General features: G+C 38.4%; 1 protein-coding gene across 1 annotated transcript in view; it reads left to right on the top strand.

The window, feature by feature from the left end:
- Nucleotides 1–4,247: 4,247 nt before the first annotated feature.
- The window catches only part of grb2b (growth factor receptor-bound protein 2b), a 41,098-nt gene continuing 30,831 nt past the window's right edge, over nt 4,248–14,514 (top strand). The window contains exons 1-2 of the mRNA XM_088343218.1: nt 4,248–4,455; nt 12,768–13,004. Of these exons, the coding sequence (XP_088199344.1) occupies nt 12,927–13,004 (78 nt within the window). The 5' untranslated portion in view covers nt 4,248–4,455; nt 12,768–12,926. The remainder of the gene's footprint in view (nt 4,456–12,767; nt 13,005–14,514) is intronic.

The following is a 14,514-nucleotide window of genomic DNA, read 5'->3' as shown; positions in this document are numbered from 1 at the left end:
CCAGTGATTTCATTCGCGTGGAAATGATTTACATCTTCTTCTAAATGTATTTGATATTGTCAGGACCAGAACGGAAACGGGACCCACTTGCGTGACGTTTACCACAAGTTGGCTGCGCCCACGATCCGGTGTTCGCTGGATGCGTGAAGCAAGTCGCTCTGGTACTCGGATTGTGCCCTGAACGCAGAAGTGGATTTTCCGTGGCGAGCGATGGCGGTGTCAGAGACGGAAAAGGCCGGTCTGTAGCCAGCACAGGAGAGCAAAAATGTGGTCGGGGTCTGAAGCAAGTCGTAAGCCAGAATGGGAAAGAAGACGTAGTCGGGGACAAAAAGACGTCGAAAGCCAGGATGGGAGCGCAGACGTGGTCAGGATCAAAAACGGGTCAAAGCCGGGGACAGACGGGAGCAAAAAACGGGACAGGTGGGAATCAGGCTCGAAAAAAGACTTGCCTAGTATACACTGAGGTTCGCAGACGGACTGACAAAAGGAGAAGGACAGGACTGGGTTCAAATACTGATCGGGAGCCAATCAGAACCTGTGGCAGTGGGCGCCAAATGAGCGGGCACAGCTGAGTCACATCAGTAATCATGACAGATATTTGATGAATCTGAAAGATCTTTTTGGGATTGGTCTCAAATATTATTAATATATTGCTCTTTGGATATGTATAGGCAGCTTTCAAGTTCGCTATCATAAAATCCATATTTGAGCACCCTAACCTTGACTCGGAAAGCTTATGCAATTAAAGGCAAGTGTCAATTCTGCGATTTTTTTGCAACATTACTTTAAAAAGTTGTCACACAGCAGTTGTATGACTTCATCCAACCATCCATTATCTGCACTGATTATCCTCAGTAGGGTCACGGGAGTGCTGGAGCCCATCCCAGCTGTCTTCAGGCAGTGGGCAGGGGACACCGAGAACTGGTTGCCAGACAGTCGCAGGGCACACAGAGACAGACAACTCACTCGATCATTTACACCTCGGGACAATTTGGACCGGCCAGTTAACCTGACATGCATGTTTTTGGGAACGCGTGAGGAAACCGTAGTGCCCGGAGGAAACCCACGCAAGCAAGGGGAGAACATGCAAAATCCACACAAGAGGTTTGATCTCATGACCTCAGAACTGTGCCACACACGCGCTAACCACTGCGACGCCGTGCTGTCGTTCTATGACTTCACATCGGGTCATGCCTGAAATGTCAATTATTACGTTCGGGTTCAGGTCGGAGTGGCCATCTATTGTGCTGATTTTTTTTCTTGAATATCCACCCGTCACTTTTATTTGTTCTTTTTTATCCGTAGAGGATCAGCTCGATGGATTCCGTCCAACTTTTCCCTAGCCGGCGTCCGTAAATTCGGCCCGAATCAAACCTTCTCATCCTGTGTCATCACAAATGAAATATGCAATTTCTTGTTTGCTTGCGGCTCATCCCTCATATCAAGTTAGTTGGTTAGGCTCAGGCTGGTTCGGATCGTGCCAGATTTTTTTTAGGCCCCATCTTACCTCCAACCATAACATACTATTGTATCGTTTAGAAAAATTGATTGATAACTTAGGAATCGTACTGTCATGGTCTAGGTCCAACCATTCAGGCAACACCTGTTGTACTAGTTACGGCAATGTGACCTCAGCTTTTTGGTGTCACCTCGGGAGTTCCACAGGGCTCAGTACTTGTCACCCTCCTTGACAGTATTTGCTTCCTTGACATATCTAATATCTTCCAGAGGGACACATTTCTCAACCTACGTGTATTTAAAGTATAAAAAAGACACAGTTATAACAAAGTTTATGTATTTTTTGCTTAACGATTAAATAGATACTCTTTTTTTGTTTAATGAATGACGTTTTTTAACACTAGGACACACTACATAATACACAATGTCCCTTTAGGTAAACTCACCATTTATATCATTGGATTGTTTCATGCTATTATTTAAAAATAATAGGACAAAATAAATTTGCAAAATGAACTCATGTTTACATAACATACATTTTTTATCTTTTTGAAACAACACATGAAATAATTTAAAGTTTACCTTTCAAATATTTTTGAAACATAATTAGAAAACTTTATTAAAATCACTAATAGATAATGAAGTACTATTTCAGTTTTATCAGCAATTTTTTTTAAATGGGAATCATTTTTATGATTAAAAGAACTAATGTGTAATATTTAACCACTAAATGCCACTGTTGTCTGGTAGAGCATGGGTCAGAAATACACAGTACCACCTGTCAACCTCCACGGCTCCATGCCCGGAAAAACTGTCGTATTTTCCCGTACAAAATACAAAATAGTCGTACACTATATTCATTTATTTTTCGGAGTGATGCATGATGGGAAATCTCCAGGCGGCAGACGCGATTGACAAATTTGCGTTTTTCCGTACAGATTTCCTTGTACGTCATACTCGTCTTTAAATGCATAAAAAACGTACTTTGTACGGCAAAACCGTACAGGTTGACTGGTATGCATTACAGTGTGCCGGCAAGATGCCGGACAATCATGGCGCTGATGTAAGGGGGGATTCCGCGGTTCAAGTTTTTTTTCCTTTTGCATCATAGATTATGAATTTGTGCCTAGTATTCAAGTCAATTTTTGTTTTTTAATGAATGAAAGTTTTTTTTGTACTACAAGGAGACACTAAATTTCACGCACTGTCCCTTTAAGCGCCAACGTTAGCCTGCACCCCAAGTAGAAATAGATGCAATAGAGCATAAGTGAGGTGTTTGGGTCCTTGTAAGTTACGTTAGAGGTAGAAGCGGAGCAGCCCGGGCGGGCGGGGTTTCAGTTCCTACAAGCTCCGGCAGCTACAGGCTGACAAAAAGGAAAAATAAACATGATACGTATCTAGATGCATTTTTCATTGAGCCGTTTGCACTGCTCCTCTTCTCCGTCAGAATGGCTGCCATATTGAATGTGTAATTTCCGCCTCCAATTTAAACCAACGGGGTTCATTTAAGGGTTGGCTTTGTGTACATTTGTACTCGACTCTCACAAGCTGAATCACTCATTAATACAGTAGAGGATTAAGATATATAAACAATTTAATGATTTCTTGAGTGGCATTGACTCCAGTTCCACTTGTAATCATGAACAGTATATGCGTTCTGGTAGGTATGTAGGTAGGTGCAGTAGATACTGGAAGTGTAGATGGATAGATAGATGTAGATACACAGATAGACATAAGTATATATGTAGGTAAAACATATATGATTTTCATTGAATATATATATATATATATATATATATATATATATATATATATATATATATATATATATATATAAAATTTTCATTGAATATATCTGCACCGCTTATCCTCAATAGGGTCGCGGGGGTGCTGGAGCCCATTCCAGCCATCTTAGGGCAGTGGGCAGGGGACACCCTGAACTGGTTCCCAGCCAGTTGCAGGGCACACAGAGACAGACAATTCCTTCGCTCATTCACACCTAGGGATAATTTGGACCAGCCAATTAACCTGACATGCATGTTTTTGGAATGCGGGAGGAAACCGGAATGCCCGGGGGAAACCCATGCAAGCACGGGGAGAACATGCAAACTCCACACAGGAGGTTCGATCTCATGACCTCAGATCTGTGCGGCACATGCGCTAACCACTGCTCCGCCGTACTGCCCATTTACTGTATATATACAGTAATCCCTCGGTTATCGCGGTTAATGGGGACCAAAACCACCCGCGAAAAGTGAAAATCCGTGAAGTAGCGACGACCCATCAAAAATGCTTACAAAATAAACAAATTTTTTTTCTAATTTTATTTTATTATTATTATTTTTTAGACCCGTGAAGCTCTGAACCCGCGAACGTGGAACCGCGAAGTAGCGAGGTCCCACTGTATATAAATGTATGTACGTATATATATATATATATATATATATATATATATATATATATATATATATATATATATATACTGCTCGGAGATGGCTGGGATGGGCTCCAGCCCCCCCGCGACCCTAATGAGGATAAGCGGTACGGCTAATGAGATGAGATATATATATATATATATATATATATATATATAGCCTTTTAATAACTGTATTAAACTTTTTTGCAATATGCATGTTGTTGGGGTAATTCCTAGGTATTGTTTTAAACGATACGCCTTTAGCCCTTCTTTATGGTAGTGCCACATGCAATATGGCGTCATCATCACTGTATGGCAAAAGCAAAATGGCGTAGCAATAGACACATCTACGAAGCTGCTCATCCTAGTTTATTGAAAGGAAGCGGAAACAAACGTCGTCAAGCTTATGCTAACTGCTCAAGTCAGACTCCGAGGACAGACGGACTGGAAGCGATACATGACACACATCGGGGGATTTCTTTTTTCGGCCACTCGGGGAAAAAACTGCGCGAAGAGCGGATAACGACGCCACAAGATTTTACTTTTAGGGTGGTCACGTCAACGCAGAACATCATCGAGTGGTGAGTTTGCTTGTTCAAAGCGTCAAAGTTAGCCAGTTTCCTTTTGGCGACGCAGGCTAGTCAAATCGAGTCCGGCTAGCGGGGCTAACTGCCACTACGCTAGCAACAACAGCTTGCGCTATGAAAAAAGAAGTGTTTTTCTCCCGTTTCATATTTGCCAAAGCGAAGCTCGGAGCGAGGTCCACCTTTGTTTATCAATGCCTTGCTTGAAGTGAAATACGCACTCACTTGTTGACTATTGGCTTCTCTTCTTCAATGATAGATTGGTGTAAAGGAGTCGGAGAATCCTTTTGCTTGTCAGTTATTGTTTTCCGACCGTTAGCCGGCGTGCTAACCTTAGCCTTTTGGTATATCGGGCGCAGTCGTTTGGGGGCTAACGGTTAGGGTTAAAACAGTACAATTTGAGACTAATGTGTTGTTATATTATTAGTCTATTCCTCACAACGCCACTTGAAAAGAATAATTTATAGTTTTGGGGCGCTTTGAAGTTCTAAGCTTTGTTGGCTGGTCAATGTTTTCCTCATTTAAATAAATTATAAATATTCTACCTCTGTTATCAAACACGCTTTTTTATTAGCAAGATAAGGATTTAGTATTGAATTTGTAATTTCATTTAGTAGTAAATGGTTAAAGTCATCAGAATGTGAGAAATGTAAGAATACATCTTAAATTTTATTTTAGATTCGATTTTTTTAAGGGACCGTGCTAGCAATCAAATGGACTGAAACATTTTAAGACAGTGGGGTATTTCCGACGCTGTATTTTTCGCATTTTTATTTTCTTTTACCCTTTTTTTGTTCAAACCAGCGTTATTTTTATCATATTTAAGCGTATCCTGTCCTATAATAACGAAAACAGTTTTACATTTAGTTGGGGGGTGCTTGAACACCCCCCAGAACGGGCTGGTTACGCCCATGGTATAACGTATTCTAGATTAGATAGTGTCACTTGAGGTAGACAGCCTGTCCAAATTTTGCACGCTCTTTTTGACTTTACTAGAAGTGTTTCACATCCTCTGTTGTAACGCTTGTTTCTTGTATTTAGAGCAGTGGTCCTCAACCAGCGTTGTGGGGTTACGTTGAAATGTAATTCATTACAGTTACTAGGGCTGCGGAATTTTGGAAAAAAATACCTAATTGCGATATTTCAGATTCTTATTGAATAGTCGATTTTAAAAGAAAAGTGAATTTTCTGTGCTTTTTTTTAAAAAAAATTGTGAGTACTTAATCCTCCTGTTGTCCTCAGGTCAAAAGGACTTTGTTGTTAAAAGTGGGGTGCTTTGTTATGGTTGCTGTCTGCTCCTACAAGGCTTAAACTGCAGTGTATTGCGATTACACAATCACACTCTGTCAACTCGCAATATTGATTAGATTTCTGTCAATCGTGTAACCTTTCTGGTTACCTGATTAAAAAATGTAATATGTAACGTGATATGAATACCATAATATTGCAGTAATGTAACTTGATTACTATCAATTACTTCTGGATTACTCCCATACCAAATATGCTAATAAATGCAAAATAAACACTATAGAAATACAACTATTTCAGTTTAAGATATATTAACAACGTAACCTTGAAAAAGAATGGGATAAAACATAGGTCAGGTAGTTGTATTCCTCCCCCCAAAAATCTGACTTTTTAACCACATGGCTGAAATGTTATGCTCTTTTTTTACTTCACATTACGTTTATATTAATACAGTAGTGGATTTCAAACAACAATTAACTGCAAAATAAAAAAAAGAAGACAAATTTATTAAGTGTCCCTGAACAGTCTCACAAAACTGCAGGCCCGCACCAATTCAACAAAATGAGAGTTAAATTGAAGCATAATTGAAATACTGAGAAAAAAAGTGCTTTACTTGCAACACAATGTGACAAACGTGCAATGTGTACAATCTGTGCAACGGATACGGACGTTACTACGATGTGCGCACACATTATCTTTGCCCTTTATTTTTCTGTCTTGTGTCAGTGATTAAAATAATGATAGACACACTTTGTCTATTGGCACATTATGTATATGAAAACCTAGTTTGAAACAAAATTGTAATTCCGCAGTTTTATCCTTATGTTTACTTAATATACCTGTTTCAGGGATGTGATTTTTTCCGCTAATTCGCGGAATTCCGCTTTTTTTATCTCCAAAAATAAAATTTTAAGATTTCCGATTTTTTAATTGGTAAAAAAACGATTTAGTCTCTACAGCATTCCATTTTAGTGTTTCCGTAACTGAAATGAAACGTACTTGCAATTGGTTGAAGTCTCCGTGTTGACCAATAAACGCGCTTGTTATAAAGGCGTAGGAGTATGCCATTGTTCATTTCTCACACGTTTTTGCCGAGTGTTTAAAGAAAGATGTCCGAGATCGACCGCAAAGATGCTCCGCGAGGTAAAGAAATTGATAAGATCGTAAAAAACAAGTTTCGATCGGACTGGTTGGAGAAGGAATTATCTACAAATGTTGGAAAGAAGACTGTGACGAATTTGTTCAGTGACTTTATTCGGAAGATCGATCGTGCCGGGCAAGCGCTTTGCATTTGATGCCATGATACAATTGTCTATGGTGGGAGAGGTTTCAAAGCTCTTGAAAGTCACGCAAAGAGCAAAAAACACGTGAAAGAACTCCAGTCAAGAACAACAAATTATTCCATCGCTGGTGGTTTTGGTGCCCAAACGAAAACTCCAAAACTTTAAGGCCTCCATCCCGTATTGACACCACAAACGGAAGCGGTAATAGAGAGACGTGATCCACCCCAAAAACCTGTGCCAGTTGCTGATAGAGTCGTGAATTTTGAGGTAGGTGGTAAACTTTTCAAATTTATTTGACAGTTTTCCCCTTTTTTTCGAAAATATTATAACGTAATAAAAATGGCCATAAATATTTAACAATTACAATAATAGATTTTCATGTGTACATTACACCAACACTTTACTGTAGGGCCTATACTTATTGTACTTTCATTTATAGATAACATCTTCTGCTATAACAAAGACATTTGTGGTATGTTCTAATATGAGTTACTTTTCATTTGGTCATGATACAATTATTTCTTCATGAAATTTGAACTCTTCAACATGATTTATGTGTTAACTTAGTAATCACATGAGTTAGATATGATGATATTCTCAGTGATAGTTTTTAAAAGCAAAGGCAGTCCAATGTTTTTTAATGTGACTGATTTTGAGTTGACTTAAACTGTAATTTTCTATGGGATAGTTCAAAATACATTGAAAATTGATGCTGTTGTTTTGTCTATTTCTTTGTCATATGAGTGCATTGAAAGTACTTAAAAAAACGTAAAACCCATGAGCTCCGGGGGGCTTCGCCCCACTTGTCCCCCCACCAGGGCACTGCCCTGGACCTAGCTGGGTGCCCGCGGCCCCCAGACCCCCGCCTAATTTTCAGATAATTTCACTTTGGTCAAATCACATCCCTGCTGTTTATTGATTCCATATTTTCTTTCTGTAACTGTAATGGAACAACATTGCTTTTTTTTGTTTGTTATCCATTACTCTCCACCCCTGTTCTCAGCTGGTCATCAAAATAAAAAAATCCACTCCTCAAACTAATCAAATATTAGGATGGTGCATTTTAAAACAGAGATTGTAGGATATATTCACTAATCACAAACAAATAAAAAAGGGACTTAAAGTATTGTATATGCTGTCATATAAGCAACCACCTAAAACTGCTTAAAAATAGCAACATACTAGAAAAAGTTCGTACACAAAATTATTTTTAAAAATCGTGTAACAAATCAATTATGACCCAATTTTGTGGGTAAAAAAAGATCAATATACTGGTAAAAAAGCTAGTTGTATAATAATTTTAAACAATTTTCTGTACCATTAAGCAGTGCCTCAATGGCAGACATATTTCTGTATTTTGCAATTATTTACTCCTTTGACTCAATCATTGTTGTCACTGTTATTCATTATTCCTTCCCTTTTTCCTGACCCATTATTATGGGCACATAAAGGAAATCAAATTGAAAAATCGCAATAAAATGAGATGTGGTCCCTCTCAAACACGATTGGGACAGCGCCGGTATACTGAACAGGAAGAACATATCGAGTAGGGTCTTATCGCCATCTACTGTGTAATTGACCGTCCGTTTTTACTTAGTATTATTTATCCAGGGCAAAGGCCCGCGACCTACTGAAAATGGGTCCATGACCCACTTTTGATTGCGACCCCCAGATGAGAAACACTCATTTAGAGTGTATGACACGCACCCCTTCCCCATTCAAACACACCTTAAGGTTTTTTTTTGCAATATTGATGAGATGCCTCTCTGTTGGAAAAACGTGGCTGGCGAAAATATTCAACAATGTAATTAATTATCGCCTTTTTATTTTTATTTTTCTGACATCGTCAACTAAACGCTGCGGTCCTACTGTTATAACCTCAGCCAATTAATAGATACGACAGAGAGTGCTAAGCTACGCCCACCATAGTTATGGTATCTATGTAATACACACAGCAAATTGAGCGGCTGAACCAACTAGACAGTCTCTAATTTCTGTTAGGTAACTGTAGCGTTTTTTTTCCGTATTATGCAAACTTACCTCAAAAGACAGTAGAAAAGGGTCTCAATTATTGTATATAGTTATATTCATAGCATCAAGGTAATAATCTTAAAACCTTATAATGTTGGTGATTTATGAGGAAGTCGTCTGCCCCACACTAATACAAATATCCCTCAATACATTACCTGCACTGATTATCCTCAGCAGGGTCGCAGGGGGGCTGAAGCCCATCCCAGCAGGCATTGGGCAGGGGACACCCTCAACTGGTTGCCAGCCAGTTGCAGGGCACACATAGAACACTCACTCACGCCTAGTGATAATTTGGACTGGCCAATTAACCTGTGGGAGGAAAACCGTAGTGCCCTGGTAAAACCCACACAAGCACGGGGAGAACATTAAACACCACACAGGAAGACTGGTAGCTGGATTTGATCCCATGACTTCAGAACTGTGTTTGGACGCACTAACCATTTAGCCGTCGCGCTGCTATTTAACGTAACTATTTATTCAAATTCCTGACAGATAATGGTATATGGAGGATATACAAATCGGTGACCCAGCACATCAAATTCATAAAACGAGGAGTTCCATCTCCACCCGTTCCGAGTCTCTAGCGAGGAACATATTCAAAGCACATCACAAGCTTGTACACCGGATTACGAAATGCACATCCTATGTATCCCATAAGTTACAAGTTTTTATTTAATTACGAAAAGCCATCGAAGTTTGTCATCGTTAGCATATGACAAACTTCTTTTTGTCATATGCTAACGAGGTATGCTAACAAGGGAGCGGTGACAAACTCAAAGAAAGTGAAAGTAAAGCGGCCACCGTAACTTACAAACTTCTCTCCCTGGCAACTAACCGACCCAACAGCAGCGTAATAAAAGTAAAACTATTACTGTAGAACAAATAGCTTTGTTTTGGTTCCCATCAATCCTTTGCATGTTGAGACGGTAAAGCCGCTAGTATGCCATGCATTCTGTTTAATACAAAAAGGGGCAGGGCTGTCGTCTGCCTCGCTTCCTTATTGGCTGACAACAGCGCTGTCGATTCTATTAATTACTCCCCCTTTTGAATGATTGCAATTCCCTTTATAAAGTGATAAACAACCTTACGAGCACAATGTGGCACCTATTTACTCACCGCAAGACAGATGATGTAGAATAAAAAGTAATTTGTGTAAACAAGTTTATTTCATTTACCAAATAAATAACACCAACAATTCTCTCAGCATATTTCTTACTTGCAGTAAATTCTGTGTTGATTATGATTCGTAGCAGTGTAGTTAAAAAATAAGTTATACAGCGTGCACAATTTGAAATGATCATTAAATGTATAAAGTAGAGGGGAAACATATAAGTTGACAGGTATATTTTTTTATTGGCTGAATTTAGCTCCAAGAAGTGGCATCGAACCGCGAGATGACGAACTGCTGCGCTAAAATTCTGACGAAGACATGGTTAATTTTATCTATCCCGGCTGACGCTCAAAGAAACTGTGCGGGTCAGATGTATCAACATTTCGTTCTGTATACACGTGTACACGAATGACAATAAAGTAATCTGAATCTGAATCTGAAGTCTGTTCCATGAAAGCAGATTAAATTTGTCTCTTCTCAGTTCCTATGGTGAATTATTATCTACTGTCAATCGTGTGAAAAAAATTAATGGGTTTATGGTATTTCTGTGTTCTTTCTTGTTGTTACATTATTTGAATGACCCTCCCATAACATTTTACGTGTAGGCTTTATGGTCATTCCATTACGTTCTGTTGACTGTTTGATTGCAACAATCATTTTACAGTCCATCCTTATTCTATATCTATTGCCTTCATTGCCTTGTTATATTACTATGATAAAATGGCAAGATAAAATGTCAAACTGCCATCAGTTATTTGGTGAAAATATTTAATATTTCTGTTTTTGAGATTATAAGAAGTAACCATAAAACTTGTGAATGTGGTATAAATGAACTATATGAGAAGGGTAATATGGTATGTTTAGGTCAAACTCTCATTTATCTGTTCCACTGTCCAAATGGATTGCGCCCTTTTATGAGGATGTTCTAGACGAGGAAACCCTCGTCCTTAGAAAAGCATTTCGACAATGTAAGGGTCTTTCGGGACACGTGGATTGGAATCACTAACAAATGACTATATTATTCAAAGGTAAAGATTCTCGGGTGATGACATGAGGTATTTATGTAGGTTGCTGGGGGGCAAAAATACAGCCCAAGACTGGGATAAGCTCTATCGCTGGTTTCCCAGCTCCTCCGCTTCATACATAGCTTAATGCGCCACCTGTTGTATGGATTGTTTTTCTTTTGTTTTAAAGAAAAAAGAATCGATAATAAAATAAAACCACAAAAATATTTAAATGGATAACAAACTAGATCAGGGGTTAGGTACATATGGCTCGCAATCCAGGTATGGTTCTATTCATGAGTACATCTGGCTCAAAGACAAAATAAGTACCATGGTTACTTGCTTTGCATCGTTCCAATTTTAGTGTATGTGAAAACGAAGAAGACACCTGCTTTGGTGTAATAATACATATTGGGCAGGGTCTCAACTACAGTCACAACGTTACACCAACAGCTGTACTTCTTTGAGGAATCCTGTATATGGAAGTTTATTAAACAATGTATGTTCATTGTTGAGACACTTTATGATGAAAACTCACAGAACAAACATCCGAAAACACAATTTTTTAATTATTATTTATGTATGTATATAATTTTTTATTTTATTTTTTTCCCCCTATCATGGTTCTTTGCGTCAATAAGGTTCCCATCCCCTGCACTAGATGGTTATTTGCACTTCATAATATTTCTCCAGTGGCACTTACTTTCACTTGCCTCATTTTTATCTAAATGTAAAAAGGTTGATTGGCTTGGGAAGTAATAATTTTATTCTTAATGATTATTGTGGCAGTTCTAGTGAAGCACTGTGTGAATTTAAAATGTTTGCACTTTATGCATTTATCTAGTCGATATTTTTTTTTGCCAAACTATTTTCTGTTCTTTCATATAGGGGTTTGTGTTGCCTTTTTAATGTCACATTCACGTTTATTTTTTGGCTCTCAATCACAAAATGTCTCAAAGGATTGCATAGGCCACGATTAATTACACCATCCCCTGATCTGAAACTAACATGCAAGCAAGGAAAAACTCAAAACCTCAACATAAGGAAAAAAAAGAGACCATGAGAAGGGGCCTCACAAGTGGTGATCATCCTTAATATATTTGTTTTGAAAAATTGTTAAAATTCGTTGTTCACTAGCTGTTAAAAAAAAAGGATGCGCAACACATTTCAGTTTTCCAATCCGTGCTCAGCGAACGTGCAACCGCGTAAGCTTATTTTCAGTTAGCCTGGATTTATTTTTTCCACTTTTGTGCAATACCCCTGTGGTTGCAGTTTGCGTTTAGTGTGTAAAATGAATAAATTGTTAGATCGACTCTTATTAGTAAACAACTTAATGAGATAACTGTTGTGATATCCCTTTAGCTAGTGTAGATTGTGCATTAGTATCACTGACGGCTTTGCATAATCTCAACCCTGCACAGGTGTTAAGCAGGCAATGGCTCGGATTAATTTTAATGTCCTCTCAATGCTCGATATTAACCTATTTTGAAGCAAAAAAAAAACCCATTATCATTTTCACCGTGCAAGAGGCTGCATATTCTTTTGAAGATTTTTTCACAAGTCTGTGTGTATTTTTGCCTTTTTCATCTCAGACCGCTTTGTTTCTCCTCCTCCCCACCCTCTGTTTTACAGGAACCTCACTGCGACCTTTATGTAAGGTCAAACCCCTAAAGCAACGGGTCACAGGAGGAGAGACTCGGGAGAAAAACATCTGGCAGCGGTTGCTGGGATAAGCGCTGTTTTTATTTTTTTATTCAGTCCCTGAATACCCAATTGAGCCGCACTCACGCCATGGAGGCCATTGCCAAATACGATTTCAATGCTACTGCCGAAGATGAGCTGAGCTTTAAACGTGGAACAATCCTTAAGGTAAGTAAAACCCTTAGAAAGTGTTTTGTTTAGCTCTAATGAAGTGGAGTTGTCTGTGCCATCAACTTTGACATTGTTTGATGCTTGTTGTATTTTGATGTCATGTAAGGTGTGCATTCAAGTACTTTGTAGTTGATATTTGTCTTAAGCCACCACACAAGATGCTCATTCAGTTTATAGTTATTATGGTTTTTAACTTAATCTTGTTTACTTACAGTACTGGCGTAAAATAGGTTTGTATTTAAATATGCATTAAGCAGAGTTCATACGGGTGGTTGCAATTCTTAAAAATGCTTGAATTTTCAGGTTGTCTTTTCAAGGATTGAACGATCTTAAATTTTGGGTGAAGTGCTTGTTAATGTTTATCATTGTTGCCATGTTTTTGACTCAGTTTAAGAATGGTGACGATATTTCTCTCTGGTGGTTCACTTTGCCATTGCATTTCTTCTTCCCTCGAGATTAACGGCAGCTGGTATTAGTTTGTACAGCATTATGCTAAGAAGCGTCATCGTCCCATACAGGTCACGCTCAAGAGGACAGGTGCATGCTACAACTAAACAGGGCACTATAACATATATATTAGTGTAAGGTTTACTTATGAATTATGGCCATTTATTATGGGCCATGCAAAATTTAGATTGTGTTTTCAGTGGTAAATTGTAATGGGGAAAAACGTTCTGCAAATGAAAATTGAAGCTACATATTACTGTAATTTCTACCCAACACCTACATGGCGAGAAATTTGTCTCAAAAACAAAGTTATGTTAAAAATAATTTGTCTTAATAAATGCACACGCAAGATTTAAAATCGCATATGTAAACCGCAGATATTTTTGTGGCTGTGCAAAATGTATTTTTTCTGTTAACGGTGCTGGAGAAATTCAAAAATTGGCTTTTAAAATCCTTAAAAAGTGCTTAAATTTGGCAATGATAAAGGAACCCTGATTAATGGTCATCCTTATTTAATTGTTTTAAATGTACATATCCAATGCTTATGCGCACAGGCAAACCATTGAAAATGGAAACTTGAAACCCTAAGGAAATCTGTTAAAATTACTTGATGAGCTTCAATTAGACAACAGTTGAGCTGTTGGCTTCTTGTTACCATAGAGTTCTGTTGAGCAAAGTTGGAGAGTTATTGTTCTTTTTACAATTGTTGTGTGTTACTATTTGTGGTAAGCTTTGGTCTACCATCTTGATCGTAAAAGGCACGTGAAAAAGTCGATGCTATAGTGAACCCTTTAAAGTTGATGCCCAAACGTTAAATCCAAATATACTTTAAACTCATCTTCATGATATGTGCCATGTCGTAAGAGATAAAGTGTGGCTGCTTAAAGGAGCTGGTAGCAGGAGGTTGCTCCTTTTTGACCTGTGACTTGAAACTGTGGTTTGTCTAGTAACTGCAGCATTTGTGTCAAGCTTGCGCAAGTATGTGAGCAAATTCTAAGCAACACTAACCATAACATCACCAGAGGTAAGAGACTTTTGATAAGCTTAAAATTTATAAGTT

The sequence above is a fragment of the Urocampus carinirostris genome, chromosome 1 (genome assembly GCF_059441175.1).
Source record: "Urocampus carinirostris isolate Australia breed hairy pipefish chromosome 1, RoL_Ucar_1.0, whole genome shotgun sequence".
NCBI lineage: Eukaryota > Metazoa > Chordata > Actinopteri > Syngnathiformes > Syngnathidae > Urocampus > Urocampus carinirostris.
The sequence above is the reverse complement of the archived record's forward strand: the minus strand, read 5'-3'. Positions and strand labels throughout refer to the sequence as shown.